The sequence below is a fragment of the Bidens hawaiensis genome, unplaced genomic scaffold (assembly GCF_021521415.1).
Source record: "Bidens hawaiensis isolate Kalapana, Puna unplaced genomic scaffold, B.hawaiensis_p1.1 tig00000458_1, whole genome shotgun sequence".
NCBI lineage: Eukaryota > Viridiplantae > Streptophyta > Magnoliopsida > Asterales > Asteraceae > Bidens > Bidens hawaiensis.
The window spans coordinates 282,674-297,008 of record NW_027491030.1 but is presented as its reverse complement, the minus strand read 5'-3'; the positions used below and the strand labels follow the sequence as shown (position 1 = coordinate 297,008).

General features: G+C 32.6%; 1 protein-coding gene across 1 annotated transcript; it reads left to right on the top strand.

The window, feature by feature from the left end:
• Window positions 1–9,676: 9,676 nt before the first annotated feature.
• On the top strand, window positions 9,677–13,278 carry LOC143626131 (uncharacterized). The gene is made up of 3 exons (XM_077096293.1): window positions 9,677–10,109; window positions 10,815–11,077; window positions 12,656–13,278. The coding sequence occupies exons 1-3, from the start codon at window positions 9,815–9,817 to the stop codon at window positions 12,734–12,736; spliced, it is 639 nt and encodes a 212-aa protein (XP_076952408.1). The 5' UTR covers window positions 9,677–9,814; the 3' UTR covers window positions 12,737–13,278.
• The last annotated feature ends 1,057 nt before the right edge of the window (window positions 13,279–14,335 follow it).

The following is a 14,335-nucleotide window of genomic DNA, read 5'->3' as shown; positions in this document are numbered from 1 at the left end:
AACTTGTCGACCTATTTTGACCCGAAAATAAAACGATAGAATTTCAAATAACTCATTTTGACCAATTTATTTAAAACCTTTTACCCAGACCAACTCATTTAACTTTTAAAACAACTCAAATTGACTCATTTGAAAGGGTTTGGATCAAGATTGCCACCCCTATGACAGTGTTTTATTAAAATCAATTAAAATAACTTTTACAAAAAAAAATAACTCAAAATTTAATATTGCCTATTGAAATAACTGTCATTTCCATTCTTATGGTTTCCTCTTTTTTTTGTTCACTTTCATCTAAAACTCCTTTTATATCATTTCTGTCATCGTTGTTTTATTTTCTTGTCATTTCAATCCAAATTACTAACTCCGTTATAAACTTAGTATATACTGTTATAAAGAGTTAGTGATTTAGACTGAAATGACAAGAAAATGAAACCACGATAACGGAAATTAAAAAAAGAAACAAAAACAATAAGGACGGAAATGAAGTTCCCTCAATTCGGTTACCGCATTAAAGTTTTTTTTTTCAAGTTTAAAACTATGAGAAGATACAACATAGTAAACTCGGTTACTATGTGGTATGTTTTTTCTTTTTCAAGTTTAAAATGAAGTAGAAGATAACTGTTGAAAAATCACTAAATGATAGTTAAGTTTGTGACTTTTCTTTTTAGGTATTTCAATCTAAATAACTATAAAAAATCATATTAAAACTTGAGTGGCTTTTATAGTTAATAAAATATTAGTAACTTTATTAATTAGAATAATCTTAAAACTTGTGGTTGCTCTTAAGCATACAACTTTATTTAACATGAACATATGCTACGGTATAATTCCTTTGTTGAAAGTATCAACTCAATACGAGTTGGGCTTTCTAAATTCTTGTGATAAAAACATAAGTTTTAAGAAGGAAAATGTGAATTTTATTAGAGAAAATATGAACATTTGAACTATAAGTTTATTTTTTAATAAAAGAAAACATGTTTTTTTAACATTATTTAAAAGAATTTATAATGTGACCTTATGACATAGATGCTCATGTTCTGCCACTGACTTTAATTTACAAAGCATGGTTATTGATGGAGGGATGAGGGCCATTGGGTTTAATAGGTAAAGGTAAAGCCACGATATGAAGAATATTTGATTTTAGAGTAGTGTGCATTGTGTAATGTGACTACTCACAATAATCTTTTTTGATGATGTTTTGAACTATCCTAATATATGAGTGATTTTTTTTAAAATAAGATGTCAATCGTTTATACTGATTTTAATTCTTTAAGCCTGACTCACTTAAAACACCATCAAGTAGAAACCGATTACTCTGGAAACTCCATTGAGTCAGGTTTTGAGCATGCAATTATAATATCCAAAATTTTAACCATTATCCGTGCTATTGGCCCAGAAAGCCAACTACGACTCGAGATCAACAAATGATATTAGGTACTGGTACCGGCATCGGCGCATGTATCCTCTGTACCGATCTTTTGAGGTTTTATAATCAGTACGATACTTGTACTTTCCCAACTTTTTACCTTTAGTACCGGTACTCATATTTGAGGATTTTCAGTAGCGGACTGAGCTCATCTCTAACTACGACTACTCATAATAACCAAAAATTTCAACCTACATTTTGTTCTTTATTTTTATTTCTATGGCTTAACTAAAAATCACATTTATTATAAATTTTATTTATATTTTAAGAGACTCACATATCTCATTCCATAAGTAGAATTGATTAGAATTTTAGTTCTAATCTCAAAAGAATTCTTCAAAAATAATAAAATAAAATCTTAAGCATCAATTACAAACTCGAGTCTTTGAACTTCATTTTATTTCTTGGATTAGAAATCATCTTTTTTTTTAAACAACCAACAAAGTGTGACTATCCAGGTATATCTATTGGCAGAAGGTCACCACGCCCGTAATCAGAGACAGTGCTGGTGACCCGGTATACCACCAATTCCAGCATAAACCCAAGGCCCAAAGACCCATTGTGGTAAAACCTTTGACTAGCGTTCGGCATTTTGTCACAAACAAAACTCAAACCCACAACATCTCATAAGAAAACCATAAAGCTACCATAGAACCATTGTCCTTTGTTAAACTAGAAAACTATTAAAATGTTTAACATCAAGGATATATATATAAATAATCATAATTCTGCATGCAAGCAATAAAATATCCATTAATATATTTTCCTAAATGGTCTAGTGACCGTATCATCAATATCCACGCTAACATCAAATTCAAATATTCTAATGGCACGATAAACATAATGATATTAGACTAGACTTATTTCTCACACTAAATGAGAACACCAAGTCTTTTTGAATAAAAATAAAGTGAATAATGGAGTGAGGAATCTTGACTACACAATTTATTCTAGCCAATCATAATGATATAGCACCATTTCTTCCCTTTCCAACCATTTCTTCCCTTTCCAAATTAAAAATAATTGAAAATATTCTCACAATAAATCAAACTAAACCTTGTAAAACCTCTCTTTTCATGCTATATATGCAAGAAAAGTTTTATGTAAAGAGACACAAGCCTAGAGGATTAATGGATGCCATTAGAGCATCCGCAGTTGGGGGAGTTCCACGGACCTCCACGTCAGCCACTTCCCCGTGTCTGTCCCATAAACCAATTCTCCCTCCCTCTACGCCTACTGACTTTTCTCCAATTCTCTCTCCTCCCCCTCTTACAAAACCTATAAGCGTCTCTCGCGAGTCATCTATGGCGACAGACCATCGGTCTCTCTGCCATGCATGCATCCGTGAGGACCAAAATACTCTAATCACAGTTAGAGATGGAGAAGGAGATAGGGACATAAGTTTAAAGGATTTGTCTCATAAACTACAAGAATTTGCTAAAGCTAGAGACTGGGAAAAGTATCATACACCTAGAAACTTACTCCTTGCCATGGTATTTCATCACTTTCATATTTGTCTTCATGTTTAATTTCCATGCTTTTTGTCTTTAATTTAGACAGTATTTCATATTTTCTAAGTAGTTAATGATTTAGTTACTGAACTTGTATTAAAAAAAATTACAAGAATCCTTGCTAACCGACCAGGTGACCACTATTATAAAAAGAAATGTTTTGTGCTTTGTGTTGGAAATCTAATAATTAATGTTTTTTGAGTTCGCTGGTGTGACAAGCGAACTTCGATAAGTAAAAAGAATTCAGGATGAAGTTTGCTTGTTTGACCAACAAACTCAAGCCATCAGTAACAAATCCAAAATTATATTATTTTTGAATATGATATTAAATGTTCATGGTGTTGTAAGTTGTAAGTTGTAACACTCCCCACAACCATTCGTGCGGTCTAACACAGCCGTCTAAGAGCATTTTAAGTTTGTTCCCTACATTTCTTTTCTGTGAGGAGATTTTGCAAATTATATAATGTGGTTGTGAGTGGTTGTGACTAGACAAAAGAAAAAAAAAAGTAATGATTTTTTTTTGTAAATTTGGAGATAGTTTGTTTGCCGCTATTTATTTTTTAATATTTGTTGAAATTGGTTGTGAGTAGAGGAGAAGAAACTGCAATGATAAATGTATAAAAAATATTATTTAATTTAAATGCAAACCCGAAACATGCATCATTCGATTAACCCGAATATTTTTGAGAGTTTAAGCAATCGAATGGAATGTATGCAGGTGGGTGAGGTGGGAGAGTTATCAGAGATATTTCAATGGAAAGGAGAAGTGAAAAGAGGGTTGGAAGATTGGGAAGAATCAGAGAAGGAGCATTTGGGAGAAGAACTATCAGATGTATTGTTATACCTTACTAGATTGGCTGATATATGCGGCATTGATCTTGCTCATGCGGCTCAAAACAAAATCCTCAAGAATGCTATCAAGTATCCTCTTCCTCCTCCCCATGACTCATCAACCTCGTAATCAAATCGAAGAACACTCGGCTGGTTTTTGTTTCGTTAATGTGTCCTTTGGTTGTCGTGTTTTTCCAAACCGAACTATGGTAAGTTTGATGGTAGATTTGTTCGAAATGTTAGTTTTTTAGTATGGAATGCTCCTTTATACATTCCAACTGCGTATGACCATTGTCGCGTTAGAGTATTTTGATTGTACTATCTAAATCTAAGTCGGATAATTCATAAGAGTTAACTAGTATGTGTTTTTATGTTTTACTATGACTAGAGCATAACTACATTTGACTCACTTATTGACTAGAACATTATACATTTGACTAATATATTGAATAGAACATTCACTAAATAAGTATGCAATTAACAGAGTGTTGCCTGATGAGTGGGATTAAAAGAACTAACATGTTGTTAAAAATCACGTTTATTTTATTTCATTTCGGGTTTTACTCGGTTATATTATCCAGTTTAAAATTTTTAGTTAATATGGGGTTTTCCTCAGTGACATTTGGTGCAAGTAGTAGCAATTGTGAAATGTAGCTTAGTTAAAGCAATTGTTACAAGAGGTGCATGAATCATTTTTTGTTCTAAACAGGTTCGGTTTCAAGCAAAGAAAGTCAAAACCGGTATTTATTTAATTTAGGTTTTAGCCCATTTCACCGAGGAATTCTCAAACTATATATAAATCGATGATTCACTTCAGTTTCAAACCGATTTCTAGAGCGGTTGGGTTTCGGTTTAGGAACTAGTTTCGGTTTTTTGCCCACCAATAGCTATAATTGGTATTTGGTACAAGTTGGACACACACAGATGAGATTTTTTATTTTCTGAAAAAGCCCAACTTTACTGGGCTGGACACAGAAAGATCCCCAAGTTGTCTTTTAGGATTAGACCAAAACAGATGAACAAAAACAAACCCAAAAATATTAACTATCGTTTCGTTTTTCCTACTAAATTACTAATACATCACCATTGTATGGGTCATTGAGTGTAAATGAGCCGAGCTGAGCCTGGTCTCGAGTGGCTCGTTTTGACTTATGAGAGCTCGAGCTCAGCTTGTTTTGAGCTCTTTTTTTCGTAAAGTTCGAGCTCGTTTTGTTAATGATATATTAGTTAGCTTCTATACATTTTTAATTGTTTTTAAGTATTTTAAGTAAAAACTTAAATGAGCCTAAGCTTGGCTTGAGCTCGTGTAGTACCTTAAAGGAGTCAAAGCTCGGCTCGAGCTCAGCTTGGATAGAGCTCAAAAAAGCTTGGCACGCTCGTTTCGAGCTTTTTATCGATTTGAGCTCAAGTAGCTCGCGAACAGCTCGGCTCATTTGCACCTCTAATTGTATTTGTACCATTTAGTTTATATAAATTCAAACAAATTGGTTTTGTCATCATTTGATAGCACAAGGGGTTGAAATTAGAAAATTAGTTCTAAGTTACATCAACTGTTTGCATTAAGAAAACTTGCATGTTCTTTTTGATCTCTAAGTATATATATTTTTTAATTAAATTAATTCATTGAGAAATATGTCACTGGCATCCAGCTCTGTGCTCTTTGATCTATACATATCTTACATTAACAAAGGTTAATATAATGCATTTCTTTTCAACTTATAACGATGCATCCACTAATAAGATTTTTATTATTATAATTATGTTTGATCAATAGTAATGTAGTGTTGTGTCTACCCGTTGTAATCATGCGTTTATGTTCAGCATTTGATTCGTTGTTGTAGTTAATTCTGATGCACATTTATTATTTATACAATGAATAATGATGAGTCCAATCTAATATAATGTATGTGGTGGTACGGGTTTTATATGTAACGAGTTATCAGATTTGATGAGTCCAATCCAAAACAACGAGTCCAGTCCATTTTTTCAGGTTTGATTTGTTGTAGTAACTAGTTTTCTACACATGTATGCGGTGGTGCGTCTAACCTATTACAACAGTGTGTCCACATTAAGGGTTTGACTCGTTATTATATAGAGATTTAATCTGCATGTGTAACGTAGTGTGCTAACCAATTATGATGATTTTGTACATTTAATTAGTTTTGTTATACATTTTAAGTGTTCTCTAATAACCGTAATTATCATACCACCGTTCTGATATGCGTTTAGTCTTGTACTATTTTTTAAAATATTACAAATAAACAAACAGAAAATTACATAAATAGATTTAAGTGTTCTCTAATAAACCGTAATAATCATACCACCGTGTTTAAACATCTAACCAAGACTTTTGAATTTGTATATAAGGGTTGTGGGGGATATTACATAATAGGATTTCACCTAAACTTAGGAAGAAAGCAATAGGAGAAAGCAGAAAAATCGAATAAGTTCTAATTAATTGGTAGGTAAAACTCATGAGTCATGATATTGAATCCACTACTCTTTAATTTCAGTTTATCATCATTCGAAATGCCTTCATTACTTTGGAATCATATAATGCGTTTTTGCTTTTGTTAGTATTACTATTATACATTGAACATATGAAATTGTTGAAGTTTATTAAACTTAGTGATAAATATTTATAAGAGTTCTATATAATAAAAAATAAAATAAGATAATAAAAATATATAAAGTATAGTAACAAGAATCTAATATACTCTTAATTCTATATCATTGTCCTTCGTTGAACTCAAACCCTCGACCTCTTGATAAGTGCATCATTTTACACGGCTGGATACAACTAGGAAAAGCACACTGACAAAAAGTATATTCACAATACACTTTATATAACATAGAAATACATTTATCATTCATTAATATGGTTTTAGTAATTTAGTAAATCAACTTTGACATATTGACTGAGGTTAATCACAAATCCGGAAATGTCTATAGACACTTCTAACTTTGAATATATTTTTCTCCAACGATCTTATATTAACTTAAAGTTAACCTAATCATTTTTTTAAATGTCTTGGATTATAAAACTTATAATTGTAATTTTTAATATAAATTAAAATAACTTGTTATAAGAGCACCCGGGGCACTGCGTGATGGAGCACCCATCACGCGTGATGGGTTTTTGAACACCGCCGCCACTCCCTTATCAAGCTTGATGGAGGTCCTTTGCGTGATGGCCATCATGCGTGAGATGGGGTGGAAACCAAGAAATTTTATAAGTTTGAACAAATTTCACCGGCCAAGTCAAGACGGTCGAGAACAACCGCCGTAACGCCGCCATCGTCATCACAGTGAACGCCGTAAAATTGAGTACAAAATGGAGGTGGGTTTGAGGCAGAATCAACAATAACCCATGAATCTGTGACTTTAGCTAAGGGATCTGAACTGATCCCTTTACGGAACTCGAGTAATGCCTTGAGTTCGTCCGGAGATGGGTTTCCGGCGGCGGTGGAGAAGAGGAAGAAGAAGAGCAGAAGAAGCAAAAGGTGGGTTGGTGTTTGTATAATGGAATTGGATAATGGGTGTGTGAAATTGAAATGAGGTTGGGGGTTTAGGGTTCGTTTGAAGGTGAATTGGCTGGGAATGTGAGCATGTTTGTTCAAGGTAATTATTCTAACCCCAAAATAAACAAAAAAATCAATCACACACCATCACACCACACCACCATTCCTAGTAAAAAACCATCACGTGTGATGGATTTGAGGTTGATGATGTGACACCAACTGATTGAATGGGGTGTGTGATGAAAAATTTCATCACATCCACCACCCCTCCTCCCTAAGCAATAAACCAATGTTTTTCAAATTTAAAAAGGGAGGATCATCATTTAGTCTTGCATCATTTCATAATGATACGTAGTTGGAGTTGTCTTTCAATGATTCCCGTTGGGTATTTATTATTTAATCACAACTGGGATAAAAAAATAAATCCAATTAGATTAAAAGAATTTACAAAAAAAATAAAAAGACAACTAAGAAACAACTCCTACTTTGAGAATAGTTATTATTTCCATGTATATAAAATTCACTTATAAATTTGTCATGATTAGAATTTCACCATTATATCCAAACAATTTTTTTTAAACTAATAGTTATAAAACCTGGTTATTACTGGATGATTTTTTTTCTAATATAATTAATCAATTTTCTATTAATTTAAATCAATTCAAATATATTTCGAACTAAATTCGATTTCAACTTGAAAACTTATAAAATTTTGTATAACTCAATTTAATTAACTCTTAACTAATCTGGATAGTGCAAGTTTAAGAGGATTTTAAATGAAAAAAAATTGTCATTGAGACAAAAACTAAATTAAAAAATTGCTTAACTTGAAAACTAAGATGGCACGAGAAGTAGAACAAGATATTAGATATATTCCATTATTTGTCACATAAAATATTTATACATGGCTTGTTATGGCAGGAATAAAGTTTAGAAGCCAAAAAGGACAAGTCAAGAAATACAAATTACTCTCTTCATCATCGAAATTGCTGTGTCCAACTAGACTACTTTTGTTGTATTTTTCAGAAACCTCCCTTTACATAAAATTTAAAAAAGTATTAACGTATTTATTATTCAAAAAATCTTAAATATATATAAACGAAATATTTAAAAAGCTCTATAGTTGCTCCTCACCATTCTCAAGCTACCAGATTGATTTATTTACAAATGCAAGTTTTTCATGTATTTGAACTGATTTCACGGGAATAGGTCTCACCAAACCCCTGAGATGCACAAAAAACCCGGAACCGGACCCGAAAAAAATACCCGGAACCGGTTATTTTTATACCCGGGTATTCTATACCCAAAATCGGAACCGACCCTACCCGTAGGGTATGTATAAGGTATGCATTTTGAGGTCAATACCCGTACCCGGAACCGTACCCGATTTATACCCGTAAATACCCAGACCCGGTCATACCCTATACCCGATACCAGGTTATACCCGATACCCGATACCAATTTTCTAATACCCGATATAATACATGACTTTTTATAGTATATTTTTATGTTTACTTCACAACTTTTATGTTTAAGTTTTTATAAAATGCATATTACTAAGTATTAATTTGTAATTAAGTGAATTTATGGTTTTTTTAATATAGTTTAATTATTTTTATAAATTACAAAGCAAATTTAAATTTTAAACAAATTAAAAAATGTATAAAAAAATTACAAATTCAAAACTAGGTATTAATACCCGGTCGTACCCGGTTCCAATACCCGAACCCGATCATACCCTACCCGGGTACATAGGGTTGAGTTTTTCTCCTCAATACCCTACCCGATTTCTCTCAATACCCGATTTTCCAATACCCGGTCATACAAGGTATTAGAAAAAACCCGATTTGTGCACCTCTACCAAACCCAGATAGCCGTTAAACGGGTTATAACATGTTATTAAATTAAAATTTATTTCACCAAATATTTAATATGAAAATCTTATAAAATACGAATATAATAAAAAATTAATATCAATTTTTTTTTAAAAAATATTATTTATAATTGAAAAACAATTTATAATAAAAAATACAAACGGATCGTGGGTCTCACGAAACCCATAAGTTTTTAATCAGGTTATAACATCTCATTTGTGAAACCCTTTTATCATCAGACCCTAAGTATATTATTATCTTACTTGCAATAAATAAAACTAAAATCCGAAAAAATATATAAATATTACAAAATGAAATTCACGTATAATGAAGGATAAAAACTAGTATTAATATATTTATATATTAATGAAACAAAAAAACAAATATGATTAAAAAACCAAAAAATGATTATGTACCAAAACGTTTTGTTATTATAATCATTAATAATTTAACACATTTCAAAATTCGATTCTTCCAAGTTTCAAATACATTTCTATAGAGAAACATAATAAATAAATAAATAGGTTCCTCTATTTGACCTGGACCCTTTCCAACTCATTGCTTAGCTTTCATTTCAACTCCACCCCCATTTCTTCTCCTATTCAAATTCCAATTCCAATTCCAGTTCCAATTCCAGACACCAACAACAAAATGATGGGACTTTTACGAGGAGTCCGAACCGTCTTCTTCCTCATCACCATGATCATATCTTTCCTCGTATTCTCCGCCCCCATCTTGGTCGCTATTGCCGATGTTTTGCTTCCAACAGCTCTCTTTTCAGCTTCGGTTACATCATCATCAGATGATAATAATATTAATAAGAATAAGCAGAGCTTGTTGTTGTTATTGTTTCGAACGGTGTCGTTTCAGTTGAGCAGTTATGATTTCAGATACTCGCTTGTTGACATCCCTATTGTTTCAATACTCAGATCTGGCATCATTCTATGTATGTTAATTGCTAATTATTATTTATTTACTTTATATTTATTTACTTATTTTCCTTAATTATAATTCCTAGATTTTCTAAGATATCTGCCCCAGAATTTAAACCTGATCAAAACTTAGATTTTTGGATTTTTGAAACTCTTTGTTTCGATTATTTTGGTTTATGTCATATGAGGTATCAATCATTTTGTTAATTAATAACTAATTGATTAGGTATGAGTTATTTTGTTAATTAATAACTAATTAATTATCATACATTTGGAAAAAATATTTACTAGATACTTATGAAGTATTTAAAATAAAAAAATGAAAATCTAGAAATTTGGTTAGGTTTATTTTTTTGGTTTAAACTACAACTAGGTGGACCGCTAGGGGTTCCGTCCGTCCGGACTAGTGGCCGGCTCGGGCTACCTTTAGCCAACGGGGCCGCGTACGGAGTACCCGGCGTTACTTAGTTGGTCGTTAAAAAAAAAAAAAAACTACATGCAAAACCAAACTTAAAAACACAGTTTAGATTTTACAAAAATATAAAACCAAAATGACGGTTACTATTTCGGTTTGATTTTATCGGTTTAGATTTTGGGTTTAATGCACACCCCTGCCACAAGCTATAAACCTTTTGGTTGTGATGCACATCACATAACCACCAGAATGTATGTTAAATACTTAAATAGTTAGTTAATTAAGTGACATAAATGTTGTGCAGGTGTGTACGGGCTATGTGACGGGCCAGGGCTATCGACAGGGCCGTACTTGGGAATCACGACGGTTTGTTCAGTGTTATCGTTGTTGTTCATGTCGCTAAAGGCGGCTTACGTCTTTTGGGACAGCGGTGTGGGGGTTGGGGTGACGGAGTTGGCGTTGTTCGTGTGTTCGCCCGCGTTAGCGATTGGTCATATTGTGGTGGCGTATCGGACTAGTTGTCGAGAACGACGCAAGCTACTTGTTTACAAAATTGATATCGAAGCTGTAAGTCAAATTATTTGTTTATTATATTTTTTTATTTTAAAATATGATATACATGCTTGTACAACGATTCTTGCACAATGTACAACCTATAAAGCATAAAATACATTAATTTGGTTTGAATTAAATTAGTATTTTTAATTAGTTTAATGGTTTTTAGTTAATTATAAACGAGAAACTTTGTGACCTGGTTTGTGGTGGGGCCCTGTCGCCAGTACGTTTTTTGTTTGCCTTTCTTGACTAGTTGATTTTAATTATTTTTTATTTATTATTATATTATCATTATTATTTTGCGCTTTTAAAATGTTAATAATTTTAGATAAATATATACCCATGTGTTTTTAATTTTTATAATACATTGTTGTAAAATTGATAATATCAATATAAACTTAAGCGAAACCATTTGGCTTAGACCATATGTAGTCGTAAAGCTCTACTACCGGGCTTATGCGTCACGTGGCGTCCTGTCAGAGTTATGATTTTTTACAAAAACAGGCTGTAGTCATAACGCTCCACCCCCAGACGTTATGCGCCACGTGACGTTCAGTCACTTTTACTTTTTTTTGTTTTTTTTATTTTTATTACTTCACAATCAATATTTTTATAATATTTACAATGGATATTTGATATAAGTATCGGTAAAATGGTAGGTAGAATGGATATTTGATATAAATATAATATTGATTTAAGTATGGTTATGTACCCATCTCTATCTTCTTCCTTCTTCTCTGTAACTCACCCACCCAACCACCACCACCACCACCATAACTCACCCACCACCACCGATCATAACATAAACCACCACCACCACCACCACCATAACTCACCCACCAACACCACCGACCATAAAAATAGCCGAACTGTAACTCCTTCTTCTCCGATGTGTACCTCCAATCCACTCACCAAATCATCCAGTACCTTCAGCGGAGACAGCCAACTATGTAGAAAACGGTCAGATTTGTTGATATGCGTGCCATTCTTGCGTTTTGTAGAAAACGCCGTGGAAAAATAAAATTACATAACGCAAGGGGGGCGGTGTACCCCCGCGTTTTCCTCCATAACGTGGGTGGCAAAGCTGCCACTACGGGTGATCTTAAAATAATTCGAGTAATGAAGTGGGGCCCTTTAATGCTGGACAAGGCCTGCAACTGCCAAAAATGGTATTGGTGAAGGCATGAAAGAATGTCCAAATTGCATGCTTATTTTCAATTCTTTGATTTTGATGCCACAAGAAACTTGTTTGGTTCTTTTTCAAACATTCATCTTCAATTTCTCATGTTTTTTTTCTAAATATTTAATACATAATCAAATTTATTAAATAGAAAAGCTAGTGACATATTATGTTTAATTTGCTGACTTTATCTAATATATGTTTATTATGCAATTGTCACAATTAAAATCATATTTTTATACGGTTCTTTTAGTTATTGTAGTTAATAAAAAATAAATCATTATCTAACAAGGTCTGTACTAGCCGTCTTATATATTACATTTAAAGAAAATTTATAATTTTTTATATTATTTAAAACTGGTTTTGTATTGAGATATCGCTACACGTACTTATACATTATGGCATTGTAGGTATCGGCATTCAAAAATGGGTTTCGAAGATACTCAAAGATGTTCCATGATGCAAAGGTCAAGGTGAAACTACAAAACTAAAAGACAGGAAACAAACCAGTTACTATTTGACCAATGAAGATATTATTATTTAATTTCTTTTTCTATACCCACGGCATTTTCTACATCCAAGTTGCAGGTACAATATCTTTCCTAGTTCCCTAGTCACTTTATGCATAACCCACTTGTACAGTACAGCCCAATAATGCATCAAGATTCCACCGGTTTGGTAGTTATGAGATTGTGTCTTGATGCATTAGATACTTGTACAGTACAACTCGACAATGCTTGGGAAAACAGTTTGAAAGTCATGAACGTGTGGAAATGGTGTGAAGTGGACATTGGAGACATGGACCCCACATGCATTATGTAGTTGTACTTTATGCATTGATGCAGAAAAACAGTTGTACTTCAAAAAGATCTAAAAGGAATCTTTCTCTGTCTTTTTATTGAACCTGTTTCAGCCACGACCATGTGCAAACATTTGACTTTTGCACAACGTGCAGAGATTTTTAATCTAATTTTTCATATATATTATCTTAAAAATTAGATTAATGCTCAAATAGTAAAAGTAAAAAAAAAAATACATAACAATTTTGATCATTTTGCAGGTTCTCAAAATGGGAATTGTAACTTGGTAAGAGATATTCAACATTGATTTTTGGTAGGTACCTATGTAAACTATATGTTAGATGGTTGTTAAATACAAAACTAATTTAAAGTAGAAAATCGTGAGAACGATATAAACACATGCATACATTGTGTTAATAAGCACGTGTTTATACGGTTTTTGTGATTTTCACTTAAAGTTGATTTTGTATTGAATGGGTAATTGTTTTTTTCATTGTTGTAAATGGAGAATACAGAGGGGGGCGGGTCGGGTACGCCTGTCGGGTTTGATCTGTCTTCCACCAAAGGACATGTATATATTATTTTAATATTTTATTATTGAATTAATAGTTGTGGCATGGAGCTTACTCTTTTGGGGCCTTGTTTTTGTCCAAATGTTATGAGTACTTTCCCTTGAGTCCTTGACAACTGCCTTCCATTAATCCATTCCATGTGTGGCTCACAGCCACAGGCCACAGCTCGCTGGCCCATTAAGCCCACCTATTATGACATTTCTCATTTTCCCCTTGCAAAACTATTATGAAGAAATAAAATTGTAAACATACCTATTGTTAAACTATGATAAATAAAGCAGTAATGTATTTCTAACTATTATGAGAAATGAAATTTAAAACGTAACTATTGTTAAACTATGATAAATAAAACAGTTATGTAATCGTATAACCTTATATATTTCTTTCATTTACTAGCATATACGCACTTCATGTTACCATATATCGTTTTCGTGACATAGAAAGTGCTTATGATTTGGTTTTCACTGCACAGAAAGTGTTTATTTAATTTTGTTTTCGCTACATAGAAAGTGCTCATATGATTCACGCCGTTCTATATTTAAGATTAGTTTTGAACATGGCTCATGTGAGTAAACTTTAGGGTGCGTTTGGTTTGCAAATGAAACACATAAAGAGATGGAATTCAAAATCCAATTGCATTGGGTTCCAATGAATTCTGCGAACAGAAGGCACAAATATTGTCAATGTATGTAATCGTTATTCAAATTTAACGTCTCAC